Source organism: Melospiza georgiana, chromosome 3, assembly GCF_028018845.1.
Source record: "Melospiza georgiana isolate bMelGeo1 chromosome 3, bMelGeo1.pri, whole genome shotgun sequence".
NCBI lineage: Eukaryota > Metazoa > Chordata > Aves > Passeriformes > Passerellidae > Melospiza > Melospiza georgiana.
The window spans coordinates 98,922,561-98,945,005 of NC_080432.1; the positions used below are offsets into that span (position 1 = coordinate 98,922,561).

General features: G+C 35.5%; 1 protein-coding gene across 2 annotated transcripts in view; it reads right to left on the reverse strand.

The window, feature by feature from the left end:
* Positions 1-22,445, reverse strand: part of CSMD1 (CUB and Sushi multiple domains 1) — a 1,052,613-nt gene that overhangs the window by 507,181 nt on the left and 522,987 nt on the right. For both annotated transcript variants that reach the window (XM_058020501.1, XM_058020500.1), the window contains exon 4: positions 7,321-7,515. In XM_058020501.1, coding sequence (XP_057876484.1) covers positions 7,321-7,515 — 195 coding nt within the window. The remainder of the gene's footprint in view (positions 1-7,320; positions 7,516-22,445) is intronic.

Genomic DNA, 22,445 nt, shown 5'->3' on the forward strand with positions numbered 1-22,445 from the left:
GTCCAGCCTGGGATGGCCTCGTGACCCTCTGCGACTGCTCCAGGATGGCAGCAGAGGGGGAGACGCTGACCTCTGCCTGGTGACCATGGACAGGACACAAGGGAGAAGAATGAAGCTGTGTCAGGGGAAGCTCAGACTGGACACCAGGAAAAGGCTCTCCACTGGGAGACCGGCCAGTCACTGGATCAGGTTCCCAAGGGAAATGGTCATGGCACAGGCTGGTTGGAGTTCAAGGAGCATCGCAATATTGCTCTTTCTTAGCCATGTGGTTTCATTTTAGGCATTCAGAGAGTTAGAGTCAAGGATCCTTATGTCTCCCTTCCAACTTGAGACACTATATGATTCTACAATGTATTTAATTCTTTATTAAATTGTGTTTTTTTGTAGTTTGTGAGAAAGTAGATAATTGTACTTCATTTAAAAAAATCTTCAGTACAGAGAACACATCTGTGAAATAAAGATGAATGACTACTTTCACAAACACATGCTCTGTATATTTTCAAAAAGGATAGTATGAGAAATTTGGTAATAGCTTTTTTAAAATGGGACTTTAAAATTACCATTTTAAAATGTCTTACTGACAAAAACATCAAAACAAGCATATTATATAAATGAAAAGTTTAAAAGAAAATTTTAATATATCATTGCCAACTGTCAAGCTGCTAAACCACAGATTCAGAATGACCAAACACATCACAGTGTTACAATAGTGTAGCATTATGCATTCATCTGATAGCTCACTTATCTAATTTAATTCCAATAGGCAGACAGCTATTTAACCATCAAAATATACACTCTAATTCCTTATCTTCCTTACTATTTTAGATTTTTACAGACTTGATTTTGAATAGGTAAAACCAACATCTCTGCTTCTTTTCTGTGTTGAAAAAATGGAAACTTAATAGAAGTTGCTTGGGGTTTTTCTATCATCACTTGAATCCAGATGCACTGCATCTCTCAGCTAAGTGCTCTAATCAGTTTGCCTCCCTTTCTCAATTTCTCCTCTTGCTGTTGATCAACTTCACATAAATTAAATACTCATTAGACCATGCATCTAAGATTAATTTTATTTCTATCTACATGGTTGTCAAAGGGCACTTCAAAATAATTTGGATTGCTCTCTAAGTAGAATTTTGGGGAGGTTGGGTAAAATTTCAGAAATTATTATGGTTTAGTAAAACAGAATCTATTTTACATATATTAAATCATCATATTTCTTTCACGAAGCTAATAACATGTACAAAATAGAAACACAAAAATTGTGTTGCAGTTTGTTTAGGGACCTGTGGGCAACCATTTCAGCTGCAGCATTACTTAGAACATTTTAGCTTTGAAATTCCAGTGAGCTTGATCTAAGCAGACCTCAGTGGGGTCATTCCACAGTTATGGGCCCTGAGAATACTGGATACAGATGGGTAATATTGCTCTGGTTTTTTTTTAAATTGGTAAAATTTTGCTTTATTTAGTAACTTTTAATTGTTTATCCCATCACATCAGTTTGTTATATTATAAAGACATTTCTTCTCCATTCACTCTGGACAGGATATCCGATCTATTAGTCAAAAAAGTTACGTACTTCAAATAATACAGAAATAGTGATGGATTATTTATTTGCTTTGCTGACAGAAAAGTTATTTTCTGAATTGATAGTTTGTACTTGAGCAAACTTAAAATCAAAACCCCAACTCTAACACATTTTTTAGGCAAAAATGTGGTTTTAAGAGAAGACAGTTAAATTAAGGAGTTCAGAAATTAATCAGCAGTAATCTCATACCCTCTCTCCCCAAAAAAAAAGATAAGTCTTCAGGATATCTTGTAAGTATTACCTTCATTTTCATGTAAGTATCCTAAACTGTTTTCAAATTATTATCCTTCACTTGATAATATGTTTTTGAAGCTGATAATGATCCCTTAAAGCAACAGCCTACAACAAATGAACAGTAAAGTCCTAATTTTAAAGCAAAAAGAGAAAAAGTTGAATTCTGTGAGACCAAATTAATGATTGTTGAAAATTTCACTTTAAAAAAATTAGTAAATTTAATTGTTATTCTCAGAACTCTATGGCCATTTATCAAATTCATTTTTTTATGACTCCCTGTGAGGTTTGATTTTCATTTTAATAAGTGAATGTTTCTCCCATCTTAACTTTGCTCATATTGCTTATGGTCAGGCTGAAGTTTTTCTTTCCATTCTTTGACTTGGCATCATTCTGGATACCTCTGCTATGTTTCCATTGTGCTGATCATCTCATTTTTTCACTTGTTCCCAGCTTCCAGGCTCCTTATTTCAAAGATCAAGCTTTGACCTGGCATCTTTTCATTTTTTATCAGGTCCCGTCATACCTACTGCCACATGCTAGAAACAGAACATCTAAATACAGATAGATGTATGTGTAAATATATATCTGTACATACACACACACACATACAGACATACAAAACTACTTTGTATCTGTGTCCTTAAATCTCTTGGGTATGATCTCCTAATCCTGCACTACCATGTAAGAAATTACGCAGTGTCTGCTTTCCTATCTGCTTTTCCTGGAACACCCTCTGGCTTCTTATTTGACTAGTTACAATGAGGGCTTTTTCCAAATTTCATCTCAATGTAAATGCTGCACCAAATCAGATTATCCTGGAAGTGCACAAAATTGCTCAGACAGGAATCTACTATGTCACTGTCAGAAATAGAGACTATAGGGTGGATATAAGGAAAATATTCTCATTTTATCATGTAATGTAACATCAGTAAGCAAAATTATTGGAAAGTGTTTTTTTTTTATTTTCCTTTTTAATTTTTTATAATTGTAAACATGGATAAATATGGGATCTTTTTCTCTTCCTTAAACTTATAAAGCAATATTTGTCTAAACATCAGAGGCTGAAAAGAAATTATAACAGAATTGCTCGCTACCTCAGAAGGTATGGATAACAACAAAATCATCAATTTCTCTTTGCTATTTTTTTTAAAAACATCAGCTCTGCATCTCTATATTCAGTTTTATTTTACTCTAAGTGAATCACAGACTCTTTTTCCTTTCATCCATTATGAAGGAATACCTTTTTCAATTTTAGACATACATAAGTATATGTGTTTATGTGTGTGCATGTAAAAATATATATTTTGACCACAATATTTCTTCAAAAATAGCTCTTAAATCTGAAACCTGATTAATTTTTACTTGTTGCTTTTGGAATTTTCTGAAATAGGATCTTTCTTACTTTATTGTCTTCTTTATTTTCCCTCTAATAGATGGGTGTATTTTTAATGATAATATATTACATGTTCTTTCCTTCTCAGCTATTTTTATTGTGAGAAAAAGCTTACTGTTGTAATATCACTAATGTAATTTGTATTCCTAATGTTAGCTTCATAAAAATCTTGACTCATGCAACTATAATAAACTAGGGATTCTCAAAATTACTGAGAATTGAGAACCTAATTATACAAAGTTCATTTAGAAGTAGTCACATATCATAAATCAGCTATTAGTGGAACTACTGAAGAGAATGAAATTAACCTTTAAAATGTTTCAGATTGTACTGCACAGTATTTCAACCTCAAGACAAAGAAGGCAAATGTTTTGGATGACACAATTATTGTAGCTGAGATTGAGACAACAAACAACTTTTTAATTCTTAGGAAAAAGAACATATTACAAGAAATAGGTCGGCCATTGAATCTCTTGTAAGTATGCAAAAGTATAATTTGTAAGTGTATTTGTATATACCTAGACAGTGTTTTTGCAGAAACTCAAAGTAAACTTCCCAGCTTTCTTATAATACTTCAAAAGTCCACAGTTGCTCTTATTTACCTTATGAAAAAACAGGACTAGGTTTTAATAATTGGCTCATCTTTCAGGATTACCTCATCTTTTACATTTAAACTTTTCTCTGGGGATTGTTCCCTATTTGGGGGATCTATGATTTTTATTGAAAGAAAAAAAAAAGAGAAAAAAGAGGGGAAAAAAAGCAAATGTCTTGACAGTAAAATTGTCTAAAATTTCTAAAAATTTCATTGACTCATTTGATTTCTGTTCAGAGTTCATTCAAAGCCATCAACAAGCCTTCAGCACAGTCCAGCTCCACCACTCTTCCTATGGCTATACTTAAAAGGAGAATTTCTGAAACTGAGCAGCAGCCAGAGGAATAAAATGGCAAAGACAAGACTCAATGCTGTCTATATCTTCCAGGAGACAGTAATCTACTAGGAATTATTCTAGCAAAACCAGCAGCTATACAGTTGGACAATGTATAAATTATGGGACACTAGCTTCTTAATTTTTCTGGAATTACTATGCAACAAAACTGAAGAAAGTAGTATTTTTTCAGTATCAGCAAAACTAGGGAAACATACCACAGGCAACAAGGCTGTTATGATTTCTTAGTAAGCCTCAGAGCTTTATTAACTCTGTTATGTTATCTTGAATGTGTGCCATGAAATTAGATTATGATGACAAGAAAGAAGAATACCATCTGGAAACAGAACTGTAACAAAAGATGCTTTCATGGAAAAGATCAAGGTTCTTAGAGAAACAATAGGGGAACATGTCTTGCTTGAATTCATAGAGAATGCAAAGGGCTACCTCATGGCATATGCTCCAGACTGATAAAATGAAATAAAATAAGAAATGTCTAAAATCTCTCATCAAATCCACATTCTGCATGAATTCTAAAAATTCACTGAGGCAATGTCTTAGCTCTCATATATCATTAACTGTTAAATAACTTCTCTGTTATGATCTTCATTTCTTCTCAGACTGTGCACAGAATTCTTTGGATTTCATGTAAGATCTGCAGGAGGTTTAGGATCCCACTTGATTTTTTTTTTAAAGGTTAAATTCATAGAATTTTAAATTATGGATGGAATTTCAATCTTGTGAAAGATATTTGCATGCAGGCAAATAGTGCCAAAACAGACAGTATCTGCAGAAATATAAGAAGTATTGTGTAGACACTGATGATACCATGAACTTAGGTTTATTTTTCTGACACCTGTTTGCTACTTCTTACTGGAAGGACAAAAACAGGCCTGGCCAAAATACTTTGAGTTTTTTGATTAGTGACCCTTGAATTTTTTTTGGAGGGCAGAAAAGAATAAAATATTTCCTTCCTGTGAAGAATTACGATACAAGAGCCCTCAGTCACAAGTAACCATTACATGATAAAACAGCTTCCCTTTGTTGCTCATCCACATGGGTACCAATAACACTGCCAAGGGAGTGGCAGCAGCAGCAGGAAAGGGTGTCCACAGAGCATGAGAACAGGCTGAAGAGCACAGGAGACGAGAGGGATTCTCCTTAATACCAGGGCAAAAGTTCAGGTAGGAGCATCAGATTCCAGCAGAACAGCACTTTACTAAGGAGCTGGTGCTGGCCAAGAGGGCTTTGACCTCTTTGATCACAGGGTCCCCTTGAAGGAATGAGGACAGGAGGGGAGACACAGGATCTGCCTGGCTGAACAGGGCAAGAGTTCTGCTGACCTAGTGAAGAGAGTTTGTTATGGGCAAAAGCCAAAACCTAAAGGCAAATGGGGGAACAGGCCCAGGGGAGAAGTCATGGGGACAAGACAATGAATGTTTCTCTCCCTCCCTCTCACAAAGAAACATGATGCCATTTGAAGTGCCTGTATGCAAAAATGAGCTCCGTGGGATGCACACTGCACAAACTGAAAGTGCATATACAGTCACAGAACTGTGGTGGGACAAGTTCACCTGAATGGAGGGCTCCAATGGATACACACAGACTCTCAGGAAATGCGGGAAAGAAAGGAGAGGCTGCAGCTTACACAAAGTAGGATCTTGAATTAACAAAGCTCTCTCTGCTGCACTATAGGCTATTAGCTCTTGAGCTCCTGTAGGCTAGAATGGGACGTAAAAGTCAAGAGGGAGGTCACTATTGTGAATATCTGCTACAGGTCTTCTGATTGAGCAGTGATCAAAACTGTTAAAGTACTAGAAGTTTCCCAGACACAAGGTCTGGTTATCATCAGAGACTTTAACCATCCCAGCATCTCTGGGAATGGCAGCATAGCAGAAAGGCAAGTAATGCAAATGCATTACAAGATACCTGATATCACATTTTTTTTAATGTAGGTGCTGGACAGGCCAACTTGATGTATGAGCAAAGAGCATTCAGATGAGTCACAGCAGCTGTGGTTACCATAACCATTCACTGAATATCTTGAGGGAAGTGAAAAAGGCAATTTATGGAATCAACACCTTGATCAAACCAGCAGATTTCAACAGGATATCATGGGCTGATGTCTTGAAGGGCAGGACTGCCATTCAGACAGACTTTTATGGCAGGATTTAACAAGATGGAAAAATAACTGAAATCTCATGAAATTCCAAAACAGAAATGCAAAGACTTATACCCAGACCAGGATCATTCCATGTAGAAATTATTTGCTAGGTCGCAGCTCTGACAAAAGGACTCAAAGTCCTGGTGAAACACAGGCTGAGTGTATGGTGCACCTCTGCAGTGTTGGAAGCTTGCCTTGTATGGGGTTCATAACCAAGAGCACAGCCAGCAGCTAAAGAGAGAGAGCTCACCTGCTTGACACTTAGGAGGCCCCATCTAGAATGCTTTGTCCAGCCTAGGGTCCTTCAGCACAAAAGAGACATTGGCAGTCTAGAATAAGTCCAGAGAATGGCGGTAAAACTTCAAGATGCTGAAGAACACAGTGTGTGAGACAAGAGGATGAAGGAAAAGGATTTTTCAGACTGGACAAGTGGAGGATATGGGAAAACCTAACAGCACTGCTAAGTTTAGGAAAGAGCCAGAATGGAAATAAAATAATTTCATAGACCCACAACAGGAGAAGAGGAAGTAGACATAATCTGTAAAATTCTGATTTAAATTGTATGTGAGAATGAGGGCAGCTGGGAACCATAACAGGTTTCCAGGGAGACTTTAGAATCTTCATCCATGGAGATATTAAATTTTCAACTAGGCAAAGCCCTGAGCAGTCTGACACAACTTTGAAGTTATCCATGCTCTGAGCAGGAGTAGGACTCAAAGAGACTGGACCACCCTTCAAAATTTATATCACTGAAGCTTTTTTCCTGGCCAGATCCTGTCATGAAATTGATATAGCTATGGCCCACATAAACAGAAAGAAAAAAAGATGAGTAGATTATATCTATCTCTTAATGCAGACTCTGGAGTGTCACTGCTTGAGTTATTACAATTTAAATGGTGTCAATTTTTAGAGAGTACATTAGTATGCTTTAAATTAGGGGGGGGGGGAAACACTTCCAAACAAATTTATTTAATCTGCTGTTTGTATTTAAAAGATATTTCATGCTTTTATTTTTTACCTCTGCAAAAAGGAACAGGAAAATCCCACGATGCACCATTCCCAGGACTCACAATACATGTCAACATGGCGTGGCCTTCGAGGATGTAACCAGAGATACAGCTATATCGGATTTTGTCTCCAATGTTGAATCTGGCTCCATGAAGTACTCCTTTAGGTATTTCTCCTGGATTGCCACATGTATGACTAGGTAATACTGCCAAAAGAAAGAATGAAATACACTACAGTTAAAATTTGCAGAATGAAATAATAATACTTGTCTAAAAATTATATTTAACTATTTGGCATCAGTTTTGCTTCCTTTTTTTTTTTTTTAACATGATTCCTTATACAAACAAGGTGAAATTAGGTTATGGAATATACTTGTGCAAAACATTTCATCTTTTAATAATGTCATCATTTTCAAAGCTAATTTCAAACTCAGATCTTGGTTTAACAGTCCTTCAACGAAGTTCTTTACAGATCTATTTAAAAGAAAAGCGTTCTTCATATCCTGCTGATTTTCTTTGAATGGAGTGAAAGAACTGTTTATTTAATTCTACCTTATAAATATTGCAAAGATATTTATACAACATAATTTTAGGTGCAGGCAGTAGAAAGCCTTTCATGTACAGTTTTCATTTAGGTGTTGAAAGAGCAATTTAAAATAGTGCAATAATAAATAGTTCTCTGACAGTAAATTAAAGCCCCAAGTATAGAAAAAAAGTTTGATTTTCTTCTTAGTTTCATATTAGTTCACATTCTAGAAAATAAATTTAGTTAGTATTTTTTAAAAGAATCAGAAAATATCAAGGGAAATAAGCAGTGACATTGGGAAAATATGAATGGACACATTTTTTTCCTTGGAGAAACTTACTACCATTTATAATTATTAGTTATTTGAATGATGTTGTCTGAACAAGTTATCATCTTATAGACAATACTCCTTCACCTACAAAAAACCAAAGATGTGTGTAGGGATGAAGGAAAATTCAATTGGTTTTATTCTCAAACTTCTTTTAAAGTCATTAATGGCACACTGTTCCTTTCACTAAACTAGTACAAATTAAAATTCTTTAATTTCCCTTAGAGGAGAGCAAATAAGTGCAGGGAACTAAAATGCATCATGAACAGAGCACAGAAGAGAAACGTGCATCAAAGAAATGGTGGTCTGAAAAGCTCACATATAATTCAGGTATCACTTCGCAAGCCACATTTGTTCAATGAACAAATTCTTTCACCCTATAGTTCTTTTTTCTCTTTACTCTACCCATCTGCAGAATAAACATAACCATGCCAACCTGTAATCTGCATGTTGAGGAGGTTAATTACTCAATACAAACATGTCCTCAGAATGGTTCAAAGCCTTATATCAATATATCAATACTAATTATGCCCCATTATACCATGTAAGTTCAATTAGTGAATGCACGCCCTTAATTCATTACTCAGTTAGTCACAGTAGCATTTAAGTGATAGTAATTACACCTAATTTACAAACCAAGTTATATAAAAAAATTTTGAAAAGGTCAAGAAACATAAAGATAATCAAATTAGAAGCAAGAACACCGTTACTTACAACATTATTTCATTATAAAAATACCAAAATATTCCATAAATATTAGCAAGGAAACAAAAATCACCTAAGAATCTAATGAATGATGAGTTAGACATATGTTCTACACATTGCAGATCAAAGATCTAAGATTTCTTGAATTAAGGAAACTAATTGAGGTTGTTTGTAAATAGCTATATAAGGTAGAAGCACACATTATGATGCCTGGATTATTTTGTATTGTTTCAGCAGAGTTAACAAAATAGATTATTCCTTTGGATGTGCTCACTCACATTGTTAAAAAAGTCACTGCTTGATTATAAAAATAAAGTGCTTACATATAAAATAAAATATCAAAATAATTGGAATAAAGATAGTGATTTTTATTCCAAAAAGCTGAAAACTATTAGCTATTATAAGCTTCAGCATATATTGCTCTATGTTTTTACATATTTCTAGCACTACTGAAAATGCTACCTCTCTCTTTTCAAACTTTCCCCTTTTTGCTGCCTTAGCCATGACAGGTTAACACAAACATTTGTTCAGTAGAAGCCAAAAAGTAAAACAATTGTTACCTCATTTGATACAGTAGAATACTTCGATTTGAGACAAAAAAAAATTTATGTTATTTTCTAATCAAAACATTTTTACAAAGAGCTGTAAATTGAAGTAGTTTCATGAAAAGATCTGATGCATGGAGCAAAAAAAAATTATACAAACCAAAAGCCAGCTTTTATTTTTACAGGAGGGTGTTCTATCAGAAAAATAAAAATAATCATTATTTAAAGCTACTATGAATTCTGATAAACTGCATTCCCAAGGAAACATATCACAGAAAATCTACATCTACCATATAAATAACAACTGCCACTGGCTAACTGTTGAAACTGTACTGCAGCAAGTCAGTCAGTAAAGTCTCCTAGGATATGTTTACCTGCGTCTTCTTACCGCCAACTCTGCCAAGAACTTCAGACAAAATGGTACTTAGCATCCTGAAATTGGCACGCACTTTACCATAACCTCCTAAAACCCAGTAAAAAATGAGGGATCTGAGAATGACAGCCATAGTCAATAATTCATGTGATAGTTCACAGGACTTCACCACTTCTCCAGATCAAGCATTCAACTACATTATTTATATGCTTTTCTAAAACTTTGACTGAAGTATATTGAGATAGACACAATTTCATCTGTGCAGGTTTTACTGTTTCTAGTCTAGACCTAAGATGAATTATCCTTTGAAGGTTCCTAACATTGAACAAAATAGTTTAATCTTTGGATTATGAGGATTCTAGTCAACCAAATCTATCATATGCATCCATCAAGCTTTAAATTCATTGCCAAATTTTCAGTAAAAGATCCATATTTTTCTTTAGAGTTACTGAGGTCTACTGTCAATAAGATTGCAGTCACAGGCTCTTGATTCATTAAATAATTTGATGTTTGCTGTGTATTGAGAACTATTATAAACTATACTACACTGAAGCACTTAAGATAATGGATTTTTTATACAGAACTAACATTAGAGTGCTCTCACTATTCTTCCTATCCTTTTTTTTTTTCACCCAAGTCCTTTCCAATTTTGGAAAAAAATGTAATTACAGTGTGTGGAGAATAATTTATGTAGTCTTGATATTTAGTCTTAGCAAAAATATGCACAGTGGGATAACCAAGAATGTCTTTCTCCAATTTCCTCCTCAAGTAGAATGTCTATCTTCACCACTCTGACAGACATAAAAACCTGTATAGACTTCACTTCCTAGCACAAGTCAATCTGTAGCACTGCTTATTAATTAAGATTTATTAATGAAACTGACCTAAGAGATAGGCCTTTCTCATACACTACCTTGATCTTCCTGGACAGAAGAAATTTTTAACAAATGCGCATAATCAAAATCCATAATGCAAATAATTAATGATCTAAAATGCCAAAGGTTTAACTTCCTGTTCAAACTAACTGTGCATGCCACATTTTAATTTTTGCAGAAAACCATTCAAACCATTAAAATCTATATGCTAAAATGTAATGCTAATATTTATTATGAGACAGAAGCAAAAGGCTACAAGATAGGAGGATTGTAAAAAATAGTAGAAAAATGACAGCTTGGTGATATGAATTTTCAATTAAAGGATATTAAATAATTTCATACTTAACAAATTACTCATTCTTAAGTGGTATGTATCAGATTATTTATTTATATAGCCTTTTCAAGACTCTTCCTAAGGCTAAAATCTATATTTATTTGCAACACATGCCTCTGGAAAGAATATTAACAGCATCTTAAACATAGTAATCCTCTGCTTTTATTTATAAAGAATTTCCTTCATTTTTTTATAGGCTTCATCATCCACCTCTTTCTGATTTATCATAACAGAGAAACGACCTAAAATTAAACATCATTTTTATCAACAGTTGTTGATAATGAAAAAAACCCCAAACCAAAATATAAATGGTAGCTGTCACTGGAATGAATAAACTTTTGAAGGACTATTTCACCCAATTTTCTTACTATGTTCTCCACACTAGAATGCAAGGGTCTGTAAATATGCAATAAGAAATGCCTAAAGTTTTTCATGTGTTCACAGTCCCACTGCCACTGCCACTTTGTGGCATCATGGTACCGGCAATGTAATGTCCTGACTTGGTAAGATCTTTTTTTCTATTTTGGTTTAAGAAATTGAGTTAAAAAAGGTACTTTCTGATAAATCCTGATGGATTTGAGGTCTCTGGCAGCCCAATTCCTATTAATTGTTACATGAATAAGACATCTGGATTTGAAATCAGTTATAAAACCATGAAAATTAACTTCCCAACCTTTGCTGAAGTTAATATTCAGAGGCCCAATCTGACAATAATTTTCAGGAGAAATAACAGATTTCCTTTTTCTCTCAGATGTCACAATCATCAACTAGATTGCAAAGATCGCCTAGAGGCCTTAGCAGCAAAAAGCTCAAACTGCTTATGTCAGTTGAAATTATATCAGCTTCACCCTTCTGTGAACCAGTTGCTCAGCTTATATAGGCCACACACAGTAGCTGGAACTTGACAGCAGCAATTCGGAAAGCAGCTAAATGCCAATTAGGAAAAATACGAAGGGGGAAGAAGAAAGAAAAGGAACTAAGTAAATGTTTTGTCACAGCTGGCCATTTGTCTCGGGGCAGAGAAGGCTCAAGACCCTCAATATGAGCGTTCAGCAAGCTCCATTTATTGCAAAGAGCATCAAACTTTTATACACAACAAGTAATAAAGCTCATGCATATTCTGTAAGTTAGCAGTCTATTGGTTATATACAGATATCAGCTTCTTCATTACAAAGGAGTTACATTTGCTTTTTCTCATGTCTTTAGTCTCAACTACAGCACTTGTTATGGTAACAGAGCTACGCTCAAGGACAGTGTCCTTGCAGGTGCAGGACTTAGATTAGCTGGGTTCTTGTCACGTAGCTATTTCTCTACATGTTTTTCCTCCACTTATTTCAATATCTTTACGTGATTTTCCAAGGATATATTATATTTGTTATTTTTCCTGTTGTTACTGAAACAGCTGGAAAAGTTTTTCATGTTGCGCTTAGGTTTTGCCAAATGAAAACTTGCTGACTTTTTGCTGTTCCATAGTACCTCTACTACAGTCCTCTGAGTATTTTCTAACATTACCTTAAATTGGTGGCCACAGGCAAAACCACACACAAAGGAAAAAGCATAAGTTAGGAGGAAATGAGATAGTACTTTGATACCAATGGCTGCTTTGGAATTACAACACTTTCAGGTACTTCAGAAGCTCTGTGGAGAAAATCAAGGCTTCATAAAATTTCTGGGCATATGTCAAGATGTTCAATAGGTATGAGGCACAGCCCCCAATACCCTGTCCACATGGCTACAGTAGAAGTTGCATTTTACTATTTCATGCATAAATAGAAAACATATTCAACTGTACTTGCAGCCACAGAAGAAGAAAACGGCTTCTGAGGAAGGTAATTACTGTACTCGTAAAAAATGAACACAATAAGCTCAAAAATAGGAGATACAAAAGCAAAATTTTCTTGCAAGAATTGCCTTGAAACTGAAGTCTCTGCTCAGAAAACTGAGTATCTTTCCCAAGTTTTAACTTTTAGTTCAACATTAGACTGGAAGAGCTAATGTGAAGTTCCTAATGGTCAATCATGCACAGAATTTTCACCTTTATTCATTCCAAAAGGAAATGAGGAAATTTTTCTCAACACCAGAGTCACAAATAATGATGGCCAGAATCTACTGCTAGAAGGGTAGTCCCAAATTGTTTGTCATTTGCACATGTGCACAAACTCACACCCACAGAGACACAACTAACCTGTGAAAGCTTCAGTCTGCAAGTTACCTAACATCAAATTTACATCCTTCTTAAAAATTATTTCATCCAAAAATTAATGGATTTCACTAGGTTTACTCTAGGGGAAGGAAGAGTTTACTCATAAAACCAAAAATATACTAAGTGCAAGTCATGGAATACTTGATACTTAAGGCATATTTACAGCCCAAGGTGTCAAGTGCAATGTTCAAGGGTCTACATGGCACAGATACTTCTCTATTGCAGCATTCAACATGGTCCCCTATTTCTCTGCTGGCAACATTTTTGTTCAGACTGTCTTTTTTGGGCCTAGTTGCAATTTTTTTCTTAAAATAATCCAAACAAACAAAACAAAAACCCACCCAGATTTATTGGCTGACAGAAATAAAACTGTTAGATTTATTTTTGCATCTTATTTATATACAGTCAGAAGATCAGAAGAAATTTCTTTCCTGTTACATGCTAATTTCTCTATTTGTGCATACACGAACCACTGCAATATTTGCTAGATAAAATGCTTAAATTGTATCACTTTTGAAAGATACAGCTTTCTGGTTTTACAAGCATTTACCCAACTTGTCTGTCCATCTCTAAGGATGTGCAAAATTATACTGAATTGAAAGCTATGAAAATCATTTAGGAGTATACACCACTTTTAAAACTTTAATACATCTTTTGCATTAAGATTGATATTTTAATTTTCTTTTGCAGGTAATAACCAAAGATTGATGGATTTTATTTTTAGTGTGTTCACTTTTATTATGTAATAAATGTCTTGCTATTGGTTATAAGATCATAAAAGTCAATATCATACAAACAATGTCAGAAAGCTCTCAAGTGCAAAGGCAATCTAAAGTTAGAGCTAAAACTTTCTATTTCCTTATACTTATGTTGCCACAGATGTACTGCACACTTTCTTAGGTGAACTGAGATCAGCAAGCAATATTAGGAGTTTTTAGATTTCTCCTGAAAGAGAAGAACAAGTGGAGCATGACAGTCCAGACCAAGGCTATAAAAGTATTTGAGGCTGTGAAAATTTATAAATAGAAACTTTGCCAGCAATCAAAAATTGAAAGTTATTAGTAATGTTCTTAAAAATATCAAAATAATGTCCTTCCATCTCCCCTAAAATGTTCAGTGCATTCTATGGTCTGTCTTCCAGTTGGTCAGTACAATCGTCAGAATTATGTACAGTGTCTGCTCTTTGCATTCTGAGAAAGACCTTCTAGCAAAGGTCTCAACTATCCTTCCACATCATTAAGCTTCCAAGCTGTCAACAACAAAAACGTAATTGGAAGACAATCTCTAGTTCATCACCTCAGGTATGATAACAAATGAATCCAATAAAATATCTATTTGTAACCTGACCACTTTTGAGGATTTCATTAGTCAAAAGACCTACATTCATAAAAAAAATGTCCATCCTCTCCTTGAAGGCCCTGGGGACATGAGGGTAAAAAACAACAATATCTCTGTGTGTTAAAAGAGGTACTTATCAAACAAATGGGTAAGTACAAGAAACTGGTATGACCTTACGTGAAGACCCGCATACAAATCTGATTACCCGTGTTCAAATTAGAGTAATTGAACATAAAGCAAATGCAGAGTAGGACTCCTTAAGTGATCAAGAGCTGGAGAGCTTTTAAGAGGATACTGGAAGGTTTTTACACAATCTGAGAAATGAAGATTAAAATGCAGTAACTGTGAAGACACTGAAAGGCAAACACCAGGTCAGAAGAAATGTTGTACCAGCTGAAGGCAAGGCTAGGAAAAAAAGGAGAACAAATCACAGTTACAAGGAGGTTGAAAATGAGATGCATTCTTACTGGAAAAATAAACTATTGGGTAGTTTCCATGGAGAGAAGAGAATGGGGGTAGTGTAACAAAGGCAAAAGAAAAATATCACACACTGAGGGCAAGAAAAGATACATACTACAACTGCACAGATGAATTGTGAATAAAAACTGGAAAGAGATTTGGAAAGAGATTTCACATACTCTCTATTGCTCCCAAGACTCTCTGAAATGATTATTGCTACTAAATAAAATTGGATTTTGAATTATTAAGACTTGCCATATAGGGAAAGGACAGTAATTTTAAGAAAATAAGACACGAGCCCACTCTTCTTTAAAAGTTGCAATAACATTGAATACAAATCTTGTAGATACACTCCAAATGATCCTTGTTAAATATACTCAAAATTCTTTGTTTCAGCAAAATACATTCAAGAAGAAAAAAGTCTTTAAATCTGAACAGATAAAGCTTAATGCATAGTGTCTAATCTGCTGTATTATTTGAGAATTACAAACTGTGGGACTCATTTGTACCACATATCTGTTCTCAAGCGTAACTACTTAGAGGTCAGGGAAAACCTCTAAGGAACGATAGACAAGAAAAGAAGCAATGGCAGAATAAATTTGGACAATATCAGCTTCAGTAATAGATACGCTACTGATGATTTAATAGTGACTTATCTTCAGCTAACACCAGCTTGCCACCATGTCTAGAGACCTTCATTACTAATTAAAGCAAGGCAATAGTATTTCAAAACCAATTTTTTTTTTCTCTTTCTTTCTTTTTTTCCTTCTTTTTTCCTTTCACATTGATTGGCTGTTTATTCAGATTACAAAAAAAAGTCCCTCATTACAAAAGCTCCCTGCTCTGGCACAGGCACTTCCTCACTTCTCCCACTGTGGTGGCTTTTAGCAAAGCTTGGGACTGTGGACTTGGCCAAGCTTTCCAGAACCATTCTCTTGTGCTTAACACTTTCATAAGTGGCATTCTATTGCCTCCAGATACTTGAAACTTTATCTTGCTTACAATCTCATGGGGCAAATATTTAGCAGGAATTCAATATGTCGTACAAGCCTCTTGTCTGTGCCTGTAATTGGGAATGAAAGGAATTGAGACATTTAGTTAAGACCTGAAAATGTCTTGCCCACTAATTTTTCTTCACATTCCTTACAGTGTCAGAAAAAAGGTTCTGTCCTGTCCTTGTCCCTAGTCACTGCTAAGAATTGTATACAGGTTAAAACGAGGATTCTGCAAGAATAACAGCATTGCAACTCTCAAGCCCCTGCAGTCCTTCCAGTTTCCTGAGGGAATGTTGAATGATATTTTTCCTCACCTAGTTCAGTACTTTGTTCTGTTGCCATTGTTAGAGATTCTTGTGATAACAGAAATTCAGCAGTGCCTTTTAAACTTTTTCCCCATTTGTTCTCAGATATGGCATCCTCAAGCTATGGGAGTTAGGAAGACACTTGTCTGGTTAGCATTTACAGGCTCATTCTTCAACAAGGGTGGCATGTAACATGCTCACCACTCTGGCTGCATGGAAAAATAGCAGTATAAGGGCAGGACAAGAATTTGCCATCTCAAAAGCTTCAGCTATAGAAGAATTATAAATGCTTGTTATCTGGGAAGTCCTCAAGTAACATACATTTCAATGTGCAGCACTTTGTGGACCTAAATGGAACAGTGTTTGTGTGTGTCTCACAACAGGCAACACATGTTTTATATTTAATCAGCCAAGGTGAGACAGAGAGTTCTCTTTAAAACAGCAAATTCTGTCACCAAACCTCTGTTTTAACACAACAACATGATTTTCTGTTGCTTATTTTCAGTGCTTTGAGCTAGTCTCTTTTTTCTTACAGCAGCTTACTGAATTTATAAATAAGTGAAAAGAATTGATCTGGGTTTGAAAAGAAAAAAAATCTCCCTCCAACACATACACAGTTGCATGTTTGTGAGGATGACTAAGCTGCAGTGGGTAACACCACTGAGATGCTTGTCAGCTGCAGCATGGGAATAAGAATCAAGAGCATCAAGAAGAAAACAAGTTCAGAGAGCAAAATGAACTACATTATGAAGCCATAGTCCAAAGTTTCTCAAAGACATCTACTTTCTATGAAGTAGATTTTTTACATGGTAGGTAGAACAAATAGCTGGTAAAAGGGGTCATGGACAAATGAGAGGAGAAACAGGAACAGAAAGAAGGCCAAAATCCTACACATGCAATTTCACATTATGTTGTTCTTGGTATCCTAATTAACTAGAAAAAAATATAGTATTTTAGGGACTGAATAAACAAAATCTTAAATTTATTTTGATTTTGCTTTTTTGTTTTTTTTTTCCTAATTTTTTTCCTCAGCAAAATGAAGTAGCATCTTTAGAACTTCTGAAATCTCTGTAATGTAAGTACATATTTTACATATTTTAGTACATATTTTTACATATTTTTAGTACATATTGTATTTATTAGGTGACAATATGTGCTATTTCTAGAAATGATCTTTGGCCCATCATGGAAATCCATTCTAAAGTGGTTTTTGGTTATGGGAATTATCTTGTAGTCAGTTTTGTCATGAGAAATCTTACAAGCTCCTTCAAAAGCCCTCAAGTTTGACTCACACCAGGCTGTTGTGCCTATGTCCATTATGTGTGATCACTGCTAAAAATCCTTCTGCACTGATGGGAAAAAGGGGCAGGAATCTAGAGTAAAGTTACTTAAATCCATTACAATCCTAAATTAAGTATTGTGGTGTTAAAAGTGCTTCTTTTTGTTTGCACTCTACATTAAAAGACAATGGGTGGCAAAGTTGCATTATATTCCTTTAACTAAATACATAATCAGAAACAGGAAATAATAATATTAAACCACAAATGTTACAGGTTTAGTCTTTTTATGACAATCAGTGATTGTTCCCAGGAGAATTAGATTGCTGAGAGTGAAACCTGTAACATTGTTTCACTAAGTAATAACTTTGCAAGGAACTGAACAGTGGCAGTGAGGGGCCAGATTTCTCTAGACATTTCCGCTGGAACATTTGGTGTAAAATTTCCCTTGAAATTTCTAAAGCACTTGTCTCCTAAGGCTTGAATTTGATTTGTGTTATTGTGATTCTTAATGAACAAAGATTTCCTAAACTGTACTTACAAATCACAACTTCCCTATTTTTTTTTAATCTTTCTCTCATTTTGCACAACTGACCATTTGGAGTCCACACAAATTATGTTCTGCACCTGAATGAAGTCTATACTGGTTTAATTTGTAGTTTATTTTTTCAATAATGGTCTAATCAAAACTGATTTTGCAGAGAACAAACTCTCAGGACCATGTGGATCTGGATATGACATAGATTCTTATCTACCTCTTCTTAAGAGATTCTGACTGTATTTGGCACTTACAGACAGACACAATTAAAAAATTTCCATGCATTCCCCGACTCTGCCATTCATGTGGGACTCCAGCACCATCAAAGTGGTGAAAAAAACCCTCCAAATCAAAACAGAAGAAACTCACTAATTCTTTGCAACATTTTTATGTACTATGACATTCTATCCACTTTGGTTGGCTTTGCATATTTTAACCATAAGCACAAAACAGCATCTAGAACACCAGAAGATATTTTCATACATCTCAGTTTTGTCACAATCTTGGCAACAAAATTAGTTTTGCGACTATTTAAACAATGAAACCATCTGTGAGGCTGATGCCATATCAAAGGAAGTTTACTGCAATACTTGTTCAATGTGCAGCTAAATAAGATTGTCTGCTATTATTTGTCTAAAAGATTATTTACTGGAAGCAAGGAAAGAGATTTTAATACTGAAATTGTCCCAAAACTCATTAATTTCATGTTTGTTTCTGTATTACAAGTGTGCAAGGGGTTAAGGCTGTTCTCTAAATCTTAAAAAAATCGTCTCCTACTCAAAACCCCAGAAGACTGTGTTTCACTGGAGATCGTGTTGCACCTCCAGAGACTTCACATACAAGTGAGTCACTATCAGGCTAAGGAGACATGATGACTACACTCTACACTGAAACTGAACGGAACTGAGGCCAGCTGGCACATTATTATTAAACTTTCTGAGCCTGCAAAACAGGATGGCTGTGTCCAGATTGCTTGTTCAGAACAGTCACCAGGCTGTACCAACTTGTGAATCATTCCCAAGAGTTGTTCAGGAAAGTGCTATTTGGCCCAAACAGAACTTTTGCTATAATCTATCCAACAGTATAGATGGCTGTCAGTGCCTCTGCCCATGTCCTGACAGGGGGTATATTCTGCTGTAGACAAGGACAACTTCTCACTCTTCCCAGACAAGGAAGAGAAAGATTATCAGCAGCTACTGTGGTGGTTGGAACTAAACTTTCGGATGGCTGTGTGGTCACTGTTGGGCTCCTTAGCTATCTGTTATACAGCACTTTGCTCCTGTTTAGTTTATTAATAATTCTACTATGCATCCCACAGTGAACAGGAAGAAGCACTAAGTCCATCTTTGCCTTTGTAATGATTATGCAGGGGAGAAATCATAAGAATTACCTCTGCTGCCATCTCTGATAGAATGGGACAACTTTCTCACACATAACGGAGGAGTTTTTGGGATTTGTTTTCATTGTACACCTATACCCACCTGCTTAAATATCCAAACAAGAGAAAATTAAAAATCAGCTAAAAGTATATCCCCACAGGATATGAAAGAAAGACGCAAGGATAAAATCTGCACTGTACTGATAGCAAGGATCTTATCTACGCAAATGCAAAAGACTTAAATAGATCAAATACACTTTTTTTCCCCCCATAAAGCTTTCATAACACTCTGTCACCTGGAGATGTTAACCTGTTGAATAGCTACCTAGGGCATTTTATGGATTTCTGTAGTCTGAAAGCTACCAGTTCTTGCTGCACTACCAGTCTAAGATGTAGCCTGGCACATCAATTTGCTTCTCATAAACCCTGGGAGAGAAAGTGATTTTATGTATCTCTCTGCTAATACTAACCTATTAATTTTTCTCCCCAAAAAGCGGCTCTGTAATCTGCCAGCTGTTAAATGACAGAGAAGTGAAAGCTTTATATTCATTCAGTAATCACAGCAGCTCTTTTTTGCTAAACCAGTTTTCAATTTACAAAGAGCTTGTCAAGGTGATAGGTAACATCTCAAGAGACACGCATACTGTGTCTTCATCATTCACCTAAATTTTTAATGTGATTCCAAGGCTGGCTGTGAAATACATCCCAACAATAGAAGAAGCCTTTATGAAACCAACAAAATACTTCAAATTATTAAGTGCCCCTTCAGTATCTCCAATATGTGGCATTTTTATGTATTAAAAATCTTCATGGTTTCTGACAGTTAGAAAATCAGGTTTAGAGTTTGTTTGAACTTATTTTAGATGCTGAATGGTGAAGCAAAACAGGTATGCTAATAAAGCTGTAAGAACTACTACACATTGAATTGCTCCTCAAAATACTTCCACTAAGACCTAAAAAAAGAGTTTACTAAATGTATTTCTGAAACCCTATTCTTGTGGAACATAATAATTTAAACAATTGTGTCTGACTAGAGTAGGTAACAGCACAGCCATTTTTCTTGGTCTTATGTGATGTATCAAAATCTGAAAGAAAATTCCAGAATTTCAATTTCAGATGTGTAATTATAGGCAAAATAAAGCACCATGAAAGTGCATGTTATTTGAAAATAAAGCCTTTTGAGTTTTATATCTCACAATTACTAATTTTTTTCCTAGAAACTGTGATTGAGATTCTGAAATTTTTTGGGTTTGTCCTTTATTTGAAACATGTAAGTACCAGTGCCGTGTCATACTTGTATTTATACTTATCTATAATTATAAGTGTTTAGTCAAAGAATTCACAGATAGAAATTCAAATAATATACAGAGTAGATATCTAAATTTTGCAAATTTACAAATTGCAAAAAAATACAATTGTTGAAAGAGTGATTGTTAGGAATCGAGGGTACATTATTCTTCTTTCAGTATTTTGGTTTATCAAAACACTACTATCACTGACAGTCTTTGTTATAAAATGTCTCCTTATGAAAGTTACAGACTCCTTTTAGGCAAAGTACTTCTGGCATTCTCATATGTAAATTAAAAACAAATGTACAGAGGAGCTGGTCATAAAGGTTGCCCTGAAGTGCATTGACTTCAGGGTAGAGTTGTGCAGTCAAAGTATTTTCTTCCAACTGATCCAACACATCCCCATATAAAGGTGATTTAATACTACCTAGATTTGAAGGGTCTGTTTTAATGGAGCTTGGGCATTTACAAAGAGCATTATTTAAATCTCTTCAGAGCATCTTTAGTCATGGCCACAAGTCTGCAATGCTTCCCACCAGCCCGCAGCCCAGCTAGTGACAGGTTTCAGGTGCCAGGCTGGACATCCCAAGAGATGCTCACCATAAAGCCTGACTGCTGGGGCTCAGGGTTTTTCCAGAGAGCTCCCACCAGCACTGCTGATGTCCCAGCCTTGATGTGGGTCTGTGCCCAGCCCCACAGCTCTGTCCACCCACACCAGTGCTGGGCCTGACTCGGGTCACAACCCTCCTTCCACTGTCCTCCTCCCAAAGGCTTTTGCTGGTGAGATCCCTGACCCAGCCAGCCAGGCAGCACAGACTGTCCTTGCTGCTCTTGATTTCATTTCTAGAACTTGAGAACACTTGTTCTATTTCAAGACAAGGTAGGTTGCTTCTTACCACCAGGACAGTGGTTTTCATGTAGTAATACCATAATAATGCCAGCAATTCAATCTGTAGCTTTCACACATGAAAAACTCAGAAGATACAAGTTATGAGAAACTAATCCAAAGAAAAGCTTTGGCTTACAGAGCTTAAAGTACTGCTGCATGAAACTCACACACACCTGGGTGAGCATGTGGGTCTGCATGTGGAGAAGGAAAACCCCAAAGAACCTAAAAAATCCACACTTCCAGGGACAGTTTGTGACTTCCACAATTTCCCATGTACTCTATCAGATCGTAACAGAAAATATTTAGCATTTTTCAACATACCAAAGAGATAAAAATAGCATTTTAGAATAAATGGGGAGAGGCATATATAAATGGCAGGCATAAATCTTGCTCAGCAAGATCCTGTCCTACAGAAGGGCTTCATATCCAAAAGTTATGAATATTCTCAATTCTGACATAGTTTGATCACTCAGTTAAATGGCTCAAAAAAGTTTTGCCTGGCTTATTCCCATTGACCATTACAAGTACAGCAATGATGACACCACGACATTTCTGGAAGACAACGTGCAAAGGTGAATTTATTTCCCCTTAAGCACTAGCACACATTTCTTTTGGGAGCATGACACTCAAGATATAATCAAATCAATATGAGAAAAAAGTGATTGAGAAAAAAATAATTATTCATAGTACAATGATGACAATTAAAAAAAAAACAAAAACAAAAACTATAAAGAAAATATGTAAGAAGTTACTAGACCATTTCAGAAAAACACATATAC